An 18,897-nucleotide genomic window follows, 5' to 3' on the forward strand; every position below is an offset into this window, starting at 1 on the left:
ATCCCACTACTGGGCATATACCCTGAGAAAACCATAATTCAAAAAGAGACATGTACCAAAATGTTCATTGTAGCTCTATTTACAATAGCCCAGAGATGGAAACAACCTAAGTGTCCATCATCGGATGAATGGATAAAGAAGAAGTGGCACATATATACAATGGAATATTACTCAGCCATAAAAAGAAATGAAATTGAGCTATTTGTAATGAGGTGGATAGACCTAGAGTCTGTCATACAGAGTGAAGTAAGTCAGAAAGAGAAAGACAAATACCGTATGCTAACACATATATATGGAATCTAAGAAAAAAAACAAAAATGTCATGAAGAACCTAGGGGTAAAACAGGAATAAAGACACAGACCTACTTGAGAATGGACTTGAGGATATGGGGAGGGGGAAGGGTAAGCTGTGACAAAGCGAGAGAGAGGCATGGACATATATACACTACCAAATGTAAGGCAGATAGCTAGTGGGAAGCAGCCGCATGGCAGAGGGAGATCAGATGGGTGGTTTGTGACCGCCTGGAGGGGTGGGATAGGGAGGGTGGGAGGGAGGGAGACGCAAGAGGGAAGGGATATGGGAACAGATGTATATGTATAACTGATTCAGTTTGTTATAAAGCAGAAACTAACATACCATTGTAAAGTAATTATGCTCCAATAAAGTTGTAAAAAAAAATGCTCTTTCAATAGTTGAAGGCTACTTTACGTAGAAACACATTTTTCAAAGATGTCCAGTCTTCCTTTGAACTGATTTGAATTCTTTTCTCAGCAGTCTTTTAAGTAATGATATAAATAATTTGTTCTCAGAAATATACAGTGAATAAAAGTTTCTTGCTTTTAGACAAACATCTTTGTGTTTTCTGACACCAAAAGCCTTGGTGTTTCTTCTGTGCAGCAGGCATTTACTCCCCTGCAACATTTGCTCCCCATCATTTATCATTTAGTTAAACAGAAAACTCAAAACCCAGACGCAGTCCTTCTGCAGTTTCCAAAGAGCTATTCAATGTATGACAAAAAATATGCAAGAGATGCTTTGTACTCCACCGTCTCATCAGCCTACTTAAGGTGAGGAGTAAGATATATGTTCAAAGACTTTCAAAGAACAAGCCAAGAAAGTAAACACGATGAATAAAATTCCATGCAAAATCAGTTTTGAAAGGATGCAATCTAAAACATTGAAAACTCACAAATTGAATCCTTTACTGTACTATATTAAAACCATTGACTAAGTAATAGGGAAGATTTTGATAATCCTTTCCATTGTGTTTTATCCATTCTTTTGAGCCTGAATGAATATGGTTGATCTAATTCTGACTGAGAATTCTGAAGACACAATCTAAGTGGTAAACTGGGATGATTTTATCTAGTTTTGCAACTTGAAAATGGAATCATCTGCCTCTCTGTGAAAAAAAACTGGTCACTACTGGTTATTAAAGATGTGACTATCAGCACTGCTGACACAATGAGTTTAATTTGAACACATTTTACTGGGCAATACTTTATATGTCCAGTTTGAAATAACTTACAAATTTATATTCAGTTTTTAAAACTTGATTTAAAAATGCATTCATGGGCTTCCCTGGTGGCGCAGCGGTTGAGAGTCTGCCTGCCAATGCAGGGGACACGGGTTCGAGCCCTGGTCTGGGAGGATCCCGCATGCCGCGGAGCAAGTAGGCCCGTGAGCCACGACTACTGAGCCTGCGCGTCTGGAGCCTGTGCTCCGCAACAAGAGAGGCCGCAATGGTGAGAGGCCCGCGCACCGCGATGAAGAGTGGCCCCCGCTTGCCACAACTAGAGAAAGCCCTCGCACAGAAACGAAGACCCAATACAGCCCTAAATAAATAAATTTTAAAAAAATAAAAATAAAAATAAAAATGCATTCATGAAAAATATGGTAAGAACATATAATTATATAATTAAAAGTTCTTAGAATTTCAAGGGATTTTTTGTTTAATTCTTGTGTTTTTTTGAATTTTCCATGATTTATTTCTTGCATTGAACATTATTTATTGCCTAATAAAAATAAAGATATTTAGTGGTAAGTATATAAATAAGCTGTAGTAAGAATGTGCAGGCATTTTGAATTTAAAATAATAAATTAAATACACGTGTATGAATTGACATATAAAATACCATTTAATTCTAATTTCAGCAACACTTTAGCTTTTGTCTCTATGTTTAGAGATTACTGAGTGGTTTAAAAAATATGGGGAACGAATATGTGGTTCCCAAATGAGTACTTACATTTTTCTGTGGCTGTAACACTTAGGTTATACCAAGCACTAATCTCTCGATCAAGAGGGTTAGTTGTGAAGACTGTACCATTGTCATCAATACTGAACACTTTGCTTCTGGTAATAGAATACCTGCACACACACAAATAATTCCTTAATTTTATTATTTTCCCCATATAATACTGTTTAAAGAGTGTATAATACTCTTTTTAAGCAATAAGATATTATCAGATCCACACTCTACACAGCTAATGCAATGCTGAACAATTTTCAGACAGGTAAATTCTACATTTAAGATTCAACTCAATGGAGACAGGAAAAAAAAAAAAAAAAGCACCAAAACCCTAAAACAGCTCTAGACTTCAATTTACATGTATGAAATCTAAACACATGTCACTCATTCTCATTCCCAGAAGGGAATTTTCATAAGTGGATGACTTGGTTAAAAAGAAATGGCAAAATGTCTTTTGCAAAATGAAGAGAAGTACAAATAAATGGGGGTAAAAATTAAAGCTTGTGAAACATTTTTTTCCTTTGAAGCAATGTAAAACAAATTCTTAGTTTAGGCTGCTGAGTCTCCTTGTTACACCACATAGTTACTTTCTAAATCTGTGCATCATATTATAATTACTTGATTGCTGACATATGAGAAATATTTGTTTTTGTTTAAGGAAATAATTAGATAATATCTAATAAAAATAAAGTATGTATTTATTACGTATATTTATATATGTATATATGTGTGTGTACACATATAAACATATCTATATATATACATATATAAACATATATACATATATAAACATATCTCCTAAAAGTGAGGAAGTAAGGATATTAAGTGTAATGTGCTATTATTAGATCATGCATGGAAAGAAGCCAGATAATAAAATTCTCTCATGCAAAAGCCCAGAAAATAATCTCAAATTCCACAATGAAAGAAGACTTTGAAGTACTCAGCATGTCTTATCTGCTTGCAAATAATTAATAATAAAAATTAAAGAAGAGTAATAACTAGAGTTCAGTGATGCCTTCTCATTGCATATATATTCCTAAAGATTTTGATAAAACATCAATGAGATTTACCATAATTATGTGGCAAAAGATGAGAATATTTTAATCTTGAATTGACAGTTCTCTAAAAATATCACACTAATTTGTAGGTTAGTGTTGAGGGGGAAATTAAAACAGAAACTACAAAGAATTAAGCTTTAAAAGAATTCAGTTTTAGCTCTACTCATTTTTAAACCTTTATAAGCAATTTGCTTACATATCCACATGTGGTCACATTTCCTACTTAGATTTGTTGACAAAATGAAACAGTAGTTTAATATTTTGTAGTAAGTGTACAGAATATCCTGTTTCTATAATACACCCTTCCAAATAAAACCAACCAAAAGTTTGAGATTATTTGCTTATAAAAGTTTTTAAAAATTATGACCCTGAGTCATCAGTAACATTTTAAATAATAGTGAATACACACCATTTAAGAAAGGAAAGAAGTCTGTAATACATATTAGAAAGAGTTTGAACTAAAAAGCTTAAAATATAAAGTTTTAATCTTTGATTTGCTTCACAAAGCAAAGTATTTTTAAAATACTCTTCATTCCTCTAAAAATGCTGAGTGAATAGAATGTGGCTATGTAATGTTTTCTCACTGCTAAGAGCTCCTGACAGAATGATAGAAACAAATGATTCTTCCATACATATAAGGATGCCTTTATATCGGGTTCTTAATTTTCGTACGCCTCTACTATTCCCACTTCCCAGAAGAAAAACTGAGGCACATAATAGCCAAGCCCAAATACAAAGCCTAGAGATTCTCAAGTAGGTGCAACTCCACCAGATCTTTGAAGAATTTTAAAGTACTTTTTTAATGCACAGGTGAAAGATGTTTAAAGACAGCCTCTTCCACTGGTGAAAGATATCCCTGTCATTCTTGAACTAAATACAAACCTGCTTCTGGCTCCTGAGCTGGGCTCTTTCTCACAAACCTGATTACTCAGATTATTTGTCCTTTTATGTGAATATTGGTAGTTTCTTTCAAGGAATTTCAAGGAATTGGTCTGAATTCATAGGTGTAGAGTTGTTCATAGTATTTCCTTATAATATTGTTTAATATCTATGGGTTCAATAGTTATGTGCCCTCTTCCATTTCTGATAATGGTAATTTTTGTCTAATCTCTTCTTTCCCTCTTGGCTGTCTGGTTAGATTGATCATTTTTACCAGTGTTTTGGAAGAAACAGCTTTTCATTTCACTGTATTTCTCTATTTTCAATTTCACTGCTCCTGCTCTAATGTTTTTTACTTTCTTTTTTCTTTTCCTTTTTTTGCTTGCTTGAATTTAAATTGCTCTTCTTTTTCTAACAGAAAAAACTATATTCTTTCTCATATTTATAAAATATTATAAAATTTGACTATAGGCTTAGTTAAAAAGGAAAATTTAATAATGTCCAAAGAATGAATCATCCACAGTAGTGGCAAAAGAATATATGCCCTATATGTGGAATCTAAACAATATGGTAATACAGCAAATGGGGATAAAATGAAAATCATAAGGAAAATTTCTTGTGGAGTGTCCATAATTGTATGATGGAGTTTTTATTACAGACTGCTTCTAAGCTCTAATTCCCAACACATTAGGCTCCTTGAAGCAACTGTATCATCTCACTTTCAGGTCTAGATTCTGCGTTCTTCCTTCATACCTGCCCCCAGTTTTCTTAAGCAGTTACCATAAAGCTTATTATAATAATTTATACAAAGGCAAACTTACTTCTCAAGTTTGTCTGCTCTTGACAATGACAAGAATATTTCGTTAAACAAGTTGATTTATCCCACATAAGACTTGCTGAAAATGAGCCTGGAAATGCCTATGCTTCACAGAAACATGAGGTGATATTCAGGAGGAAAACCTAAGTAATATAAGTTATTGGAAGTAGGTATATTTTACCCTGCTTACTATGTGTTAATCTCTTTTTCCCAAGCAATGGAACATCGCTGAGGGGAAAAGCGATACATTTCCCCTATATTATCATTCCCTTTGCTTTCTATATATCTTGCCATGGGGTGAGTATTAAGGAAGAGATGTTATCAAATTAAAACTCAAATTGAAATTATTTAGTATTTTCTGGATCTTTTGCTTCCAAAAAAAGGGGGAAACCTCCTGAAATGTGTTCTTGTGGACTTTTTAATATAAATTTGATATTGAACATTTGCTACATCAAATTATACCACATGGAAAGAAATCTGTGAACCTATTATTTAAGCATAATATTATTTGAAAGACACTCTAAATGAACGTCCATAAAAGACATTGAAAGATATTCTTTTTGTAGGCTCTCACAAACTGTTTTTAAGAGTAATCAATTTTGTGGGTATTCCCTGGTGGTCCAGTGGTTAGGACTCTGTACTCTCACTGTGGAGGGCCTGGGTTCAATCCCTAATCAGGAACTAAGATCACACAAGCCAAGTGGTGCAGCCGAAAAAAAATTTGTAATTTAAATAAATAAATAAAGTTCAGTTAGAGAAAGAAGAACAAAAAAACCCCCAAAGTTAGCAGAAGGAAAGAAATCATAAAGATCAGATCAGAAATAAATGAAAAAGAAATGAAGGAAACAATAGCAAAGATCAATAAAACTAAAAGCTGATTCATTGAGAAGATAAAAAAAACCTGATAAAACATTAGCCAGAATTATGAAGAAAAAAAAGGGAGAAGACTCAAATCAATAGAATTAGAAATGTAAAGGGAGAAGAAACAACTGACACTGCAAAAGTACAAAGGATCACGAGAGATTACTACAAGCAACTATATGACAATAAAATGGACAACATGGAAGAAATGGACAAATACTTAGAAATGCACAACCTTCTGAGACAGAACCAGGAAGAAATAGAAAATATGAACAGACCAATCACAAGTACTGAAATTGAAACTGTGATTTAAAACCTTCCAACAGGGCTTCCCTGGTGGCACAGTGGTTGAGAGTCTGCATGCCAATGCACGGGACACAGGTTCATGCCCCAGTATGGGAAGGTCCCACATGCCACAGAGTGGCTAGGCCCGTGAGCCATGGCCGCTGAGCCTGCGCATCTGGAGCCTGTGCCCCACAACAGGAGAAGCCACAACAGTGAGAGGCCCTCATACCGCAAAAAAAAAAAAAAAGAAAAAAATCTTCAAACAAACAAAAGCCCAGGACCAAATGGCTTCACAGGCGAATTCTATCAAATATTTAGAGAAGAGCTAACACCTATCCTTCTCAAACTCCTCCAAAATATAACAGAGGGAGGAACACTCCCAAAATCACTCTGTGAAGCCACCATCAATCTGATAACAAAACCAGACAAAGATGTCACAAAGAAAGAAAACTATAGGACAATATCACTGATGAACATAGACGCAAAAATCATCAACAAAATATGAGATAACAGAATACAACATCACATAAAAAGGATCATATACTATGATCAAGTGGGGTTTATCCCAGGAATGCAAGGATTCTTCAATATATGCAAATCAATCAATGTGATACACCATATTAACAAACTGAAGGAGAAAACAATATGAACATCTGAATAGATGCAGAGAAAGCTTTTGACAAAATTCAACACCCATTTATGATAAAAATCCTCCAGAAAGTAGCCATAGAGGGAACTTTCCTCAACATAGTAAAGGCCATACATGTCAATCCCACAGCCAACAGCATCCTCAGTAGTGAAAAACTGGAACCATTTCCACTAAGATCAGGAGCAAGACAAGGTTTCCCAATCTTATCACTATTACTCAACATAGTTTTGGAAGTTTTAGCTACAGCAATGAGAGAAGAAAAAGAAATAAAAGGAATCCAAAATAGAAAAGAAGAAGTAAAGCTGTCACTGTTTGCAGATGACATGATATTATACATAGAGAATCCTAAAGATGCTACCAGTAAACTACTAGAGCTAATCAATGAATTTGGTAAAGTAGCAGGATACAAAATTAATGCACAGAAATCTCTTGCATTCCTATACACTAATGATGAAAAATCTGAAAGTGAAATTAAGAAAACACTCCCATTTACAACAGCAACAAAAAGAAAAAAATATCTAGGAATAAACCTACCTAAGGAGACAAAAGACCTATAGGCAGAAAATTATAAGACACTGATGAAAGAAACTAAAGAGAACAGAAACAGATGGCGAGATATACCAAGTTCTTGGATAGGAAGAATCAACATTGTGAAAATGACTCTACTACCCAAAGCAATCTACAGATTCAATGCAATCCCTATCAAACTACCACTGGCATTTTTCACAGAACTAGAACAAAAATTTTCACAATTTGTATGGAAACACAAAGACCCCAAATAGCCAAAGCAATCTTGAGGAAGAAAAACAGAGCTGGAGGAATCAGGCTCACTGACTTCAGACTATACTATGGACCTAGAGTAATCAAGACATTATGGTACTGGCACAAAAACAGAGATATAGATCAATGGAACAGGATAGAAAGCATAGAGATAAACCCATGCACATATGGTCACCTTATCTTTGATAAAGGAAGCAAGAATATACAGTGGAGAAAAGACAGCCTCTTCAATAACTGGTGCTGGGAAAACTGGACAGCTACATGTAAGAGAATGAAATTACAACACTCCCTAACGTCATACACAAAAATAAACTCAAAATGGATTAAAGACCTAAATGTAAGGCAGACACCATCAAACTCTTAGAGGAAAACATAGGCAGAACACTCTGTGACATAAATCACAGCAAGATCCTTTTTGACCAACCTCGTAGAGAAATGGAAATAAAACCAAAAATAAACAAATGGGACCTAATGAAATTTAAAAGTCTTTGCACAGCAAAAGAAACCATAAACAAGACAAAAAGAAAACACTCAGAATGGGAGAAAATATTTGCAAATGAAGCAAATGACAAAGGATTAATCTCCAAAACACACAAGCAACTCATGCAGCTCAATATCAAAAAAACAAACAACCCAATCCAAAAATGGGCAGAAGACCTATATAGACAGTTCTCCTAAGAAGATATGCTGATTGCCAACAAACACATGAAAGGATGCTCAACATCATTAATCATTAGAGAAATGCAAATCAAACTTACAATGAGATATCCTCTCATACCGGTCTGAATGGCCATCATCAAAATATCTACAAACAGTAAATGCTGGAGAGGGTGTGGAGAAAAGGGAACACTTTTGCTCTGTTGGTGGGAATGTAAATTGATACAACCAGTATGGAGAACAATATGGAGGCTGCTTAAAAAATTACAAATAGAACTACCATATGACACAGCAATCCCACTACTAGGCATATACCCTGAGAAAACCATAATTCAAAAAGAGTCATGTACCACAATGTTCATTGCAGCTCTATTTACAATAGCCAGGACCTGGAAGCAACCTAAGCATCCATCAACAGATGAATGGATAAAGAACATGTGGCACATATATACAGTGGAATATTACTCAGCCATATAAAGGAACGAAACTGAGTTATTTGTAGTGAGGTGAATGGACCTAGAGACTGTCATACAGAGTGAAGTAAGTCAGAAAAAGAAGAACAAATACCGTATGCTCACACATATATATGGGATCTAAAAAAAAAATGGTCAAAAGAACCTAGGTCAAGATGGAAATAAAGATGGAGACCCACTAGAGAATGGACTTGAGGATACGGGGAGAGGGAATGGTAAGCAGGGACAAAGTGAGAGAGTGGCATGGACAGATATACACTACCAAATGTAAAATAGATAGCTAGTGGGAGGAAGCTGCATGGCACAGGGAGATTAGCTCAGTGCTTTGTGACCACCTAGAGGGGTGGGATAGGGAGTGTGGGAGGGAGGGAGATGCAAGAGGTAAGAGATATGGGGACATAAGTGTATGTGTGACTGATTCACTTTATTATACAGCAGAGGCTGGCACCCCATTGTAAAGAAATTATACTCCAATAAAGATGTTAAAATAAATAAATAAATAAATAAATAAATAAACTTGGTTATATAGAAAAAAAAGAAAGAAAGCTGGAGTAGCAATACTCATATCAGATAAGACAGACTTTAAAATAAAGAATGTTATAAGAGACAAGGAAGGACACTATATAATGATCAAGTGATCAATCCAAGAAGAAGATATAACAATTGTAAATATTTATGCACCCAACATAGGAGCACCTCAATACATAAGGCAGCTGCTAACAGCTATAAAAGAGGAAATTAGCAGTAACACAATAATAGTGGGGGACTTTAACACCTCACTAAAACCAATGGACAGATCATCCAAAATGAAAATAAATAAGGAAACAGAAGCTTTAAATGACACAATAGACCAGATAGATTTAATTGATAATTATAGGACATTCCATCCAAAAACAGCAGATTACACATTCTTCTCAAGTGCGCATGGAACGTTCTCTAGGATAGATCACATCTTGGGTCACAAATCAAGCCACAGTAAATTTAAGAAAATTGAAATCATATGAAGCATCTTTTCTGACCACAACGCTATGAGATTAGAAATGAATTACAGGGAAAAAAACATAAAAAACACAAACACATGGAGGCCAAACAATACGTTACTAAATAACCAAGAGATCACTGAAGGAATCAAAGAGGAAATCAAAAAATACCTAGAGACAAATGACAATGAAAACACAACGATCCAAAACTTATGCGATGCAGCAAAAGCAGTTTTAAGAGGGAAGTTTATACCTATACAAGCCTACCTCAAGAAATGAGAAAAATCTCAAGTAAACAATCTAACCTTACCCCTAAAGGAAGTAGAGAAAGAAGAACAAACAAAACCCAAAGTTAGCAGAAGGACAGAAATCATAAAGATCAGAGCAGAAATAAATGAAATAGAAACAAAGAAAACAATAGCAAAGATCAATAAAACTAAAATCTGGTTCTTTAAGAAGATAAACAAAACTGATAAACTATTAGCCAGATGCATCAAGAAAAAGAGGGAGAGGACTCAAATCAATAAACTTAGAAATGAAAAAGGAGAAGTTACAACAGGCACCACAGAAATACAAAGCATCTTAAGGGACTACTACAAGCAACTCTATGCCAATAAAATGGACAACCTGGAAGAAATGGACAAATTCTTAGAAAGGCATAACCTTCCAAGAGTGGACCAGGAAGAAATAGAAAATATGAACAGACCAATCACAAGTAATGAAATTGAAACTGTGATTAAAAATCTTCCAACAAACAAAAGTCCAGGACCAGATGGCTTCACAGGTGATTTCTATCAAACATTTAGAGAAGAGCTAACTCCCATCCTTCTCAAACTCTTCCAAACAATTACAGAGGAAGGAACACTCCCAAACTCATTCTATGAGGCCACCATCACCCTGATACCAAAATCAGATAAAGATACTACAAAAAAAGAAAATTACAGACCAATATCACTGATGAATATAGATGCAAAAATCCTCAACAAAATACTACCAAACAGAATCCAACAACACATTAAAAGGATCATACACCATGATCAAGTGGGATTTATCCCAGGGATGCAAGGATTGTTCAATAAATGCAAATCAATCAATGTGATACACCATATTAACAAATTGAAGAATAAAAAACATATGATCATCTCAATAGATGCAGAAAAGGCTTTTGACAAAATTCAACACCCATTTATGATAAAAAGCTCTCCAGAAAGTGGGCATAGAGGGAACCTACTTCAACATAATAAAGGCCATATATGACAAACCCACAGCAAACTTCATTCTCAATGGTGAAAAACTGAAACCATTTCCTCTAAGATCAGGAAGAAGACAAGGATGTCCACTCTCAGCACTATTATTCAACATAGTTTTGGAAGTCCTAGCTGTGACAATAAGAGAAGAAAAAGAAATAAAAGGAATATAAATAGGAAAAGAAGAAGTAAAACTGTCACTGTTTGCAGATGCCATGATACTATACATAGAGAATCCTAAAGATGCCACCAGCAAACTATTAGACCTAATCAATGAATTTGGTAAAGTTGTAGATACAAAATTAATGCACAGAAATCTTTTGCATTCCTACACACTAATGATGAAAAATCTGAAAGAGAAATTAAGGGAAAACTCCTATTTACCATTGCAACAAAAAGAATCAAATACCTAGGAATAAGCCAACCTAGGGAGAAAAAAGACCTGTATATAGAAAACTATAAGACACTGATGAAAGTAATTAAAGATGATACCAACAGATGGAGAGATATGTCATGTTCTTGTATTGGAAGAATCAATATTGTGAAAATGACTATACTACCCAAAGCAATCTACAGATTTAATGCTATCCCTATCAAATTACCAATGGCATTTTTTCAGAACAAGAACAAAAAAATCTTAAAATTTGTATGGAGACACAAAAGACCCTGAAAAGCCAAAGCTGTCTTGAGGGAAGAAAACAGAGCTGGAGGAATCAGACTCCCTGATTTCAGACTATACTACAAACTACAATAATCAAGACGATGTGGTATTGGCACAAAAACAGAAACATAGATCAATGTAACAAGATAGAAAGCCCAGAGATAAACCCAAGCACCTATGGTCAACTAACCTATGACAAAGGAGGCAAGGATATACAATGGAGAAAAGACGGTCTCTTCAATAAGTGGTGCTGGGAAAACTGGACAGCTACATGTAAAAAAATGAAATTAGAACACTCTCTAACACCATACACAAAAATAAACACAAAATGGATTAGAGACCTAAATGTGAGTCCGGACACCATAAAACTCTTAGAGGAAAAAATAGGAAGAACACTCTTTGACATAAATCACAGCAAGATCTTTTTTGATCCACCTCCTAGAGTAATGGAAATAAAACCAAAAATAAACAAATGGGATCTAATGAAACTTCAAAGCTTTTGAACAGCAAAGGAAACCATAAGCAAGATGAAAAGACAACCCTCAGAATGGGAGAAAACATTTGCAAATGAATCAACGGACAAAGGATTAATCTCCAAAATATATAAACAGCTCATGCAGCTCAATATTAAAAAAACAAACAACCCATTCCAAAAATGGGCAGAAGACCTAAATAGACATTTCTCCAAAGAAGACATACAGATGGCCAAGAAACACATGAAAAGCTGCTCAACATCACTAATTATTAGAGAAATGCAAATCAAAACTACAATGAGGTATCACCTCACACCAGTTAGAATGGGCTTCATCAGAACATCTACCAACAACAAATGCTGGAGAGGGTGTGGAGAAAAGGGAACCCTCTTGCACTGTTGGTGAGAATGTAAATTGATACAGCCACTATAGAGAACAGTAAGGAGGTTCCTAAAAATTGAAAGTAGAACTACCATACAACCCAGCAATCCCACTACTGGGCACATACTCAGAGAAAACCATATTCAAAAAGACACATGCACCCCAATGTTCATTGCAGCACTACTTACAATAGCCAGGTCATGGAAGCAACCTAAGTGCCCAATGACGGACAAATGTATAAAGAAGATGTGGTACATATATACAATGGAATATGATTCAGCCATAAAAAGGAATGAAACTGGGTCATTTGTAGAGACATGGATGGACCCAGAGACTGTCATACAGAGTGAAGTAAGTCAGAAAGAGAAAAACAAATATCGTATGTTAAAGCATGTATGTGGAACCTAGAAAAATGGTACAGATTAACCAGTTTGCAGGGCAGAAATTGAGACACAAATGTAGAGAACAAACATATGGACACCAAGGGGGGAAAGCAGTGGGCGGGTGGGTGTGGTGGTGTGGTGAATTGCGAGATTGGGATTGACATGTATACACTGATGTGTATAAAATTGATGACTAATAAGAACCTGTTGTATAAAAAAAATTAAATTAAATTAAATTTAAAAAAACAAAAATAGGGGGCTTCCCTGGTGGCGCAGTGGTTGAGGGTCCGCCTGCCGATGCAGGGGACACGGGTTCGTGCCCCGATCCCGGAGGATCCCACGTGCCGCGGAGCGGCTGGGCCCGCGAGCCGTGGCCGCGGAGCCTGTGCTCCGCGGCGGGAGAGGCCACAGCAGCGAGAGGCCCGCGTACAGCAAAAACAAAACAAAAACAAAAACAAAAACAAAAACAAAAACACAAAAACAAAAACAAAAACAAAAATAAGAAAACACAACCTCTGTTGATATTTGGGTGTGCTCACTTATTTTTCTCATTTATTTTACATAATATTTTACTTGTAGTAAACATACGACTCTAATGATTTTGTATTATTATTATTTTTTTTTATTTTGTGTTATTTTTAAAGAATCATGCCATGTCTTTATGTTAATAAGCATCATTAGAAAGCATTCATCATTCATTGCCTTATTTACACCACCGAGATTAGATATTTAAATTGTTTTGACAATTTTATTATTATAAAGAATAATATAATGAAAGCTTTAATCATGAAAGCATTTTTTAAAATTATGTATTCTTTAGTATTGTCAGAAAAACAAACAGGTTAATATACTCTTTAAAATCTAAACAATTAATTTACCAACTTGTATATACACACACATATATATATTCTACATATATACTTATATTCATTATTAAATTTACTGCTAATAAATAGGAAGTGTATCTACATATTAGAAGGCAGCATTTTATGATTAGGAATTACAGTGGAAAAGTGGGAGCATTGTCTGTCTCAGAAATTTAAAGAAGCTCTTCTTTGTGTCAGTAGCCCTTCCAAAGAGCAAAGCAGTACCCAGCACCTTAATAAATATATGGAAGTTTGTGTAAGTCCCTGGACTGTAAAGTATGGAAAATGGATGAGCAAGGGAAGGTGGTGGAAGGAAACATGTAACAGGTTTTGCTTTTATTTTTAGCCAGAACTATGATGTGAATACAAAAAAAAAAAAAAAGAAAGAAAATATACTACCTGAATATAACAGACTAATTTAATAGAGGGTAAATATTGTTTAATTGCAACACAGAAATTTATTTCTAATTGATTGGGCTTACTTCAGTTTTACTCCTTTAGCGGTACCCTATAAACGCTTAGTTTATTTTTGAATATCATTTTAATTAAACAGTGTTTAGATGAACCACATTGTGATCAGCTTTGTTTCTGCTCTGATTTGGCATAATCAAGGGTTTCTTTTCCTTCACCTTCTTACCCCAATTAATAGAGAGTTGACTGCATCTAATTTTAGTTGGTGATTGCCTCTTTCTTGCACATGTTTTCAAGTGCTTATTTCACTGCATCTTAACCAATAGTGAGGCTTCCTGCTTCAATTTGTTTAAACTGTTGCAAATTTTATAAGTACCTTAGAGAGAAATACAGATCTAGATATATCTTTGTTACATTAATATGAAATATTATTTTCAAGCTAATCTGTGTTCCCTCATTTACTAATGCAAAGCTGGCCTTCCAGACATACCTGATAGGAGATTTCCTCTGATCTGGATCTGTGGCAGAGACGGTGCCTACAAATGATCCGTACGGTCTTCCTTCAAAGATTTCAAATATGTAATACGGGAGGAGGAAAACAGGAGGTTCATCAACATCTTCCACCTGGATCTTGATGAAAGTGGTGGAAGCTTCAGTATGGTATTTCCTGAGCTCCTCATCAACTCGGCGGTTTTTAACTTTTGCTCTAATACGATAGTGGTTCTGGTGCTCAAAGTCTACTTTCTGCAAAGAAATGCAGTGTACACAGAAAACTGGTATCAGTGACCCGAGGAATTACTTAAGAAAAAAAAAGTTTTTATTGTTACATTAAGTCTCAGTTGCTTTCCAGTTAGGTTTTACTATTTATGTTCTTGGATCCCTCTGATATCATTAAGTAGTTGCGTAGCAAATCCCTATGTGTATTTTGTTATTTATGTCTATTATAAAATGTTTTGGGTTAATAATTATATTTTTTATTTAGGATTAAAAATATACTTTTCTGAGTATAAATATAGAGTTGAGGATTAATTTCCTGTTATTTAAGAGAATTTCAAAAAGTTTCTCCTGTATATTAAAATCTTAAAAAAAACTACTCTACAATATAATTCAAAAGATCTCGGTAATAATTAACTCTCTCCTCAATTATATTTGAAATATATAGATATAAAATATAAATAACTGAGCTTTTTTCTTTATTTTTTCAGAAGTATCTTGCATAAAATTGATAAATAATTAGCTCTTTGTATATTATTATTTGTTATTTATACTAAAATGTAGGTAATAATCATATATGTTAATATTCTAAAAAATGAAATATCTTAGAATTTTTTATAAAAGCACATATATCTTTTCTTTTGCTCCCTAAACTAAATCACAGGGTCTTATTTTAATTACTTAACAAAGCAAAAACTAACTGGTTACACAAAATATATATGTATTTCTGATTTGATTTTGCATTATTATGCAAAACAATTTTAATGCATCTACCTTTTTTAATATAATTATTCCTTCTTGGGTCTCATTATTAGTAATGACATCGAACGTTTTTGAATCATCTTCTATGCTGTAATCCATTTCTGCATTCTCTCCTATGTCATTATCATATGCCATGATTTTTCCAATTGACATCCCAACAGGTGCAGATTCAGAGACAGTCAAGCGGTATAAACCTTTAAAAACAAAATTCAGGATATTTTGCACAGATAATTATTGTAAAAATCTCCCAAATATAGCACCCTCCCTTTATTATGGGCTGTCGGAAAAACCATACCCACCCTTTTCACCAATTACTTGTTCTAAATACCTGTCTCTGTTGCTCTCTTTCTCCCTTTATTTTTTTGCAATCTGAACATTTCCCTCAAATTTTTTGAGTACCTATTATTTTCTCTTAAATATATCTTAGGAAGTCCTTTCACCAGTACATATAGTTTCCAAATTTCTATTCATATGCATACCTTCTCAATATCCATAGGTTTATTTTTATTGTATCCTTCCACCATGACAAATTAAATTTAATAAAAAGAGTTTTTCAATTTCACTCAAGCATTCTCTGATACCTAAAATAACCAATAAATATTGAGTTGGCCAAAAGGTTCATTTGGGTTTTTCCATAAGATGTTACAAAAAAAACCGAATGAACTTTTTGGCCAACCCAATATAAGTATGAATTAAAGACAGTAGAGTCCAAAAACAAATAGTTGAGTTCTAAGGGTAACAGTTTGACTTTGAGAATCTGAACCTGGATTGCATTAACTCCATTCCATTAGTGGAAATGGAAAAGAAAGATACGGAATATTATGCAACCATAAAAAAGAATGAAATAATGCCATTTGCAGCAACATGGATGAACCTAGAGATTACCATACTAACTGAAGTAACTCAGAAAGAGAAAGACAAATATCATAAGATATCACTTATATGTGGAATTTAAAATGTGACACAAATGAACTAATCTATGAAACAGAAACAGACTCAGAGACACAGAGAACAGACTTGTGGTTGTCAGGAGGATGGGGGTGGGGGAGGGATGGATTGGAAGTCTGAGGCTAGCTGATGCAAACTATTATATATAGAATGGGTAAACAACAATGTCTTACTGAATAGTACAGGGAACTATATTCAATATCCTCTGATAAACCATAAAGGAAAAGAATATCAAAAAGAATTATATATATGTATAACTCAATCACTTTTCTGTACAGTAGAAATTAACACAACATTGTAAATCGACTATATCTGAATAAAATAAATTTAAAAAAAAAGAAAAAGAGAGAGAAAGATGAAGTCAGATGACCCCATTGTTTTCGTCACAAGAAAATAATGGCAATTATATTTGAAATACATAGATATAAATATAAATAAGTTTTTTCTCTTTACTTTTCAGAAGTAACTTGCATAAAACTTACAAAGAACTAGTCATCCATATATCATTTGTAATTTATGCTAAAATGTACAAAATAATCACATGTGTTAATATCCTAAAGAATAAATCTTTTTAGAATTAAAAAAAGGAGCATGTTCAGTATAATTTCTCTTTAAAGGGATTCTTGACTTCCTTAGTAGCATATAGCAAGTCATTCCACAGACTGCTTTGTGAGGTTTTCCTTTTTTTAGGTGGGAGAAATGTTACTTTAAAGTTGGTAACATTTTGTTGTTTTCAGGAAGTAACAGTTTAACTGTGCTACTGTGCCTCTTTCATTGTAGGAAAATTAAAAGAAACTTTTATTTGATTGTACAAATTAAAAATTGCCAACAAGTTAATCTGGAGGAAAGAGTGACACTACCCTAAATCTGAAAGCAGATGCTTTAAGCACTTTGCTAAATCAAGACTTAGTTTGTGCTATTTCCCATACTTTCAAAAATTATTTATTAAATACTTTTTACTTACTGTCTTTAAATATAGGCTTATTGTCATTAACATCAGAAAGTTTGATTAATACACTTGTGTATTAATTAAATTAATTAATAATTAATTTAATTATAATAATTAATTAATAATAAAATAAATAAAACAAATAATTAATAATAAAATAGTAATTTTAATTTATTTTAAATTTATTTAAATTTAAAATAAAATTTTAAATAAAATTTAAATTTATTTATTTTAAATTTAATTTATTATAAATTATTTTAATTTATTTTAATAATTAAAAATTAATAATAAAATAATAAAATAAAATTATTTATTAGAATCCTTTTTACTTACTGTCTTTAAATATAGGCTTATTGTCATTAACATCAGAAAGTTTGATTAATACACTTGTTGTTCCAGACAGTGCTCCAGGCAGACCAATCATGTCTTTGGCTTGAATAATCACCCAATACTCATCTTGCAGTTCTCTATCCATTTTAGAAGATATTCTTATGACCCCTTTAAAGACATAATAAACTATAATTATTATTTCATTATTAACCATGACATCTTCCTAGTTAATTTCTTAAGAATTCAAACATAAAATCATTCTTTTGACACATTTTGAACCACTACAATGTGCTAGATGCTGCCCTGGAGAAAAAAATACAAAAATAATAAGTCAATCACCACCTCTGCCTAAAGTTTAGAGTGGTCATCACAATACTAATAGTAGTGGAATCTTAATAAAGTACTATGTTAAGATAAACCACAGGGAGAGAAGAAGAATGTCTTATTTTTACCTCAACTTATTTTCTGCTTTCTTCTCTAACATAATATCAGGGCTCTACAATTAACTTTTCCCCTAAACTTAGAAGAAGTTAGTTTATTATGGTTACATATAAAACTATAATAACAAATTTATGCAAAAATATTGTGCACCTGTGATGTTAAATCTATTTTGAGTCATAATATATGAAGAAGAGCTGATTTTAGACTCACAGTTATTCATAATCCACCAACAGAGATATTCATATCCATATTGGACCACGGAAATGTTGTAATAAGTGTCCACTTTCTATAAAATTATTTAGTAAAAAGTTAATCATCACTGAAAAAAACCTAGGAAAAATTTAAGGTGGTGAATAGAAGGGCTGTAATCCTAAAGATTTGGGGAACACATAATACAAATATAAGAAAGAGAATGGCTAATCTTCAAATATGTCTGGGGAAAAAGTGTTAATTAAAAAAGTGTGATACCTGTAAAAAATAAAAGAAGGACAAATTGGACCACATAATGATGAGATTTTAATTGTGGACTGAAGTGTTTCACAATTATACTCTGTTATATGAATCAGTATGGAAACCATGGAATATATGAAACAGATGCTCCTAATATCTCCCTGTGTGTGACTCAACAGGGAATTGTGTTTC

General features: G+C 33.5%; 1 protein-coding gene across 1 annotated transcript in view; it reads right to left on the minus strand.

The window, feature by feature from the left end:
- The window catches only part of CDH19 (cadherin 19), a gene marked incomplete at its 3' end in the record, with an annotated part of 55,197 nt that overhangs the window by 23,650 nt on the left and 12,650 nt on the right, over positions 1–18,897 (minus strand). The window contains exons 4-7 of the mRNA XM_082640574.1: positions 17,818–17,982; positions 15,600–15,781; positions 14,602–14,855; positions 2,248–2,369 (exon numbers count right to left, since the gene is read on the minus strand). Coding sequence (XP_082496700.1) covers positions 2,248–2,369; positions 14,602–14,855; positions 15,600–15,781; positions 17,818–17,982 — 723 coding nt within the window. The remainder of the gene's footprint in view (positions 1–2,247; positions 2,370–14,601; positions 14,856–15,599; positions 15,782–17,817; positions 17,983–18,897) is intronic.

Source organism: Mesoplodon mirus (assembly GCF_964341445.2).
Source record: "Mesoplodon mirus genome assembly, chromosome: 13".
Classification (NCBI taxonomy): Eukaryota; Metazoa; Chordata; class Mammalia; order Artiodactyla; family Ziphiidae; genus Mesoplodon; species Mesoplodon mirus.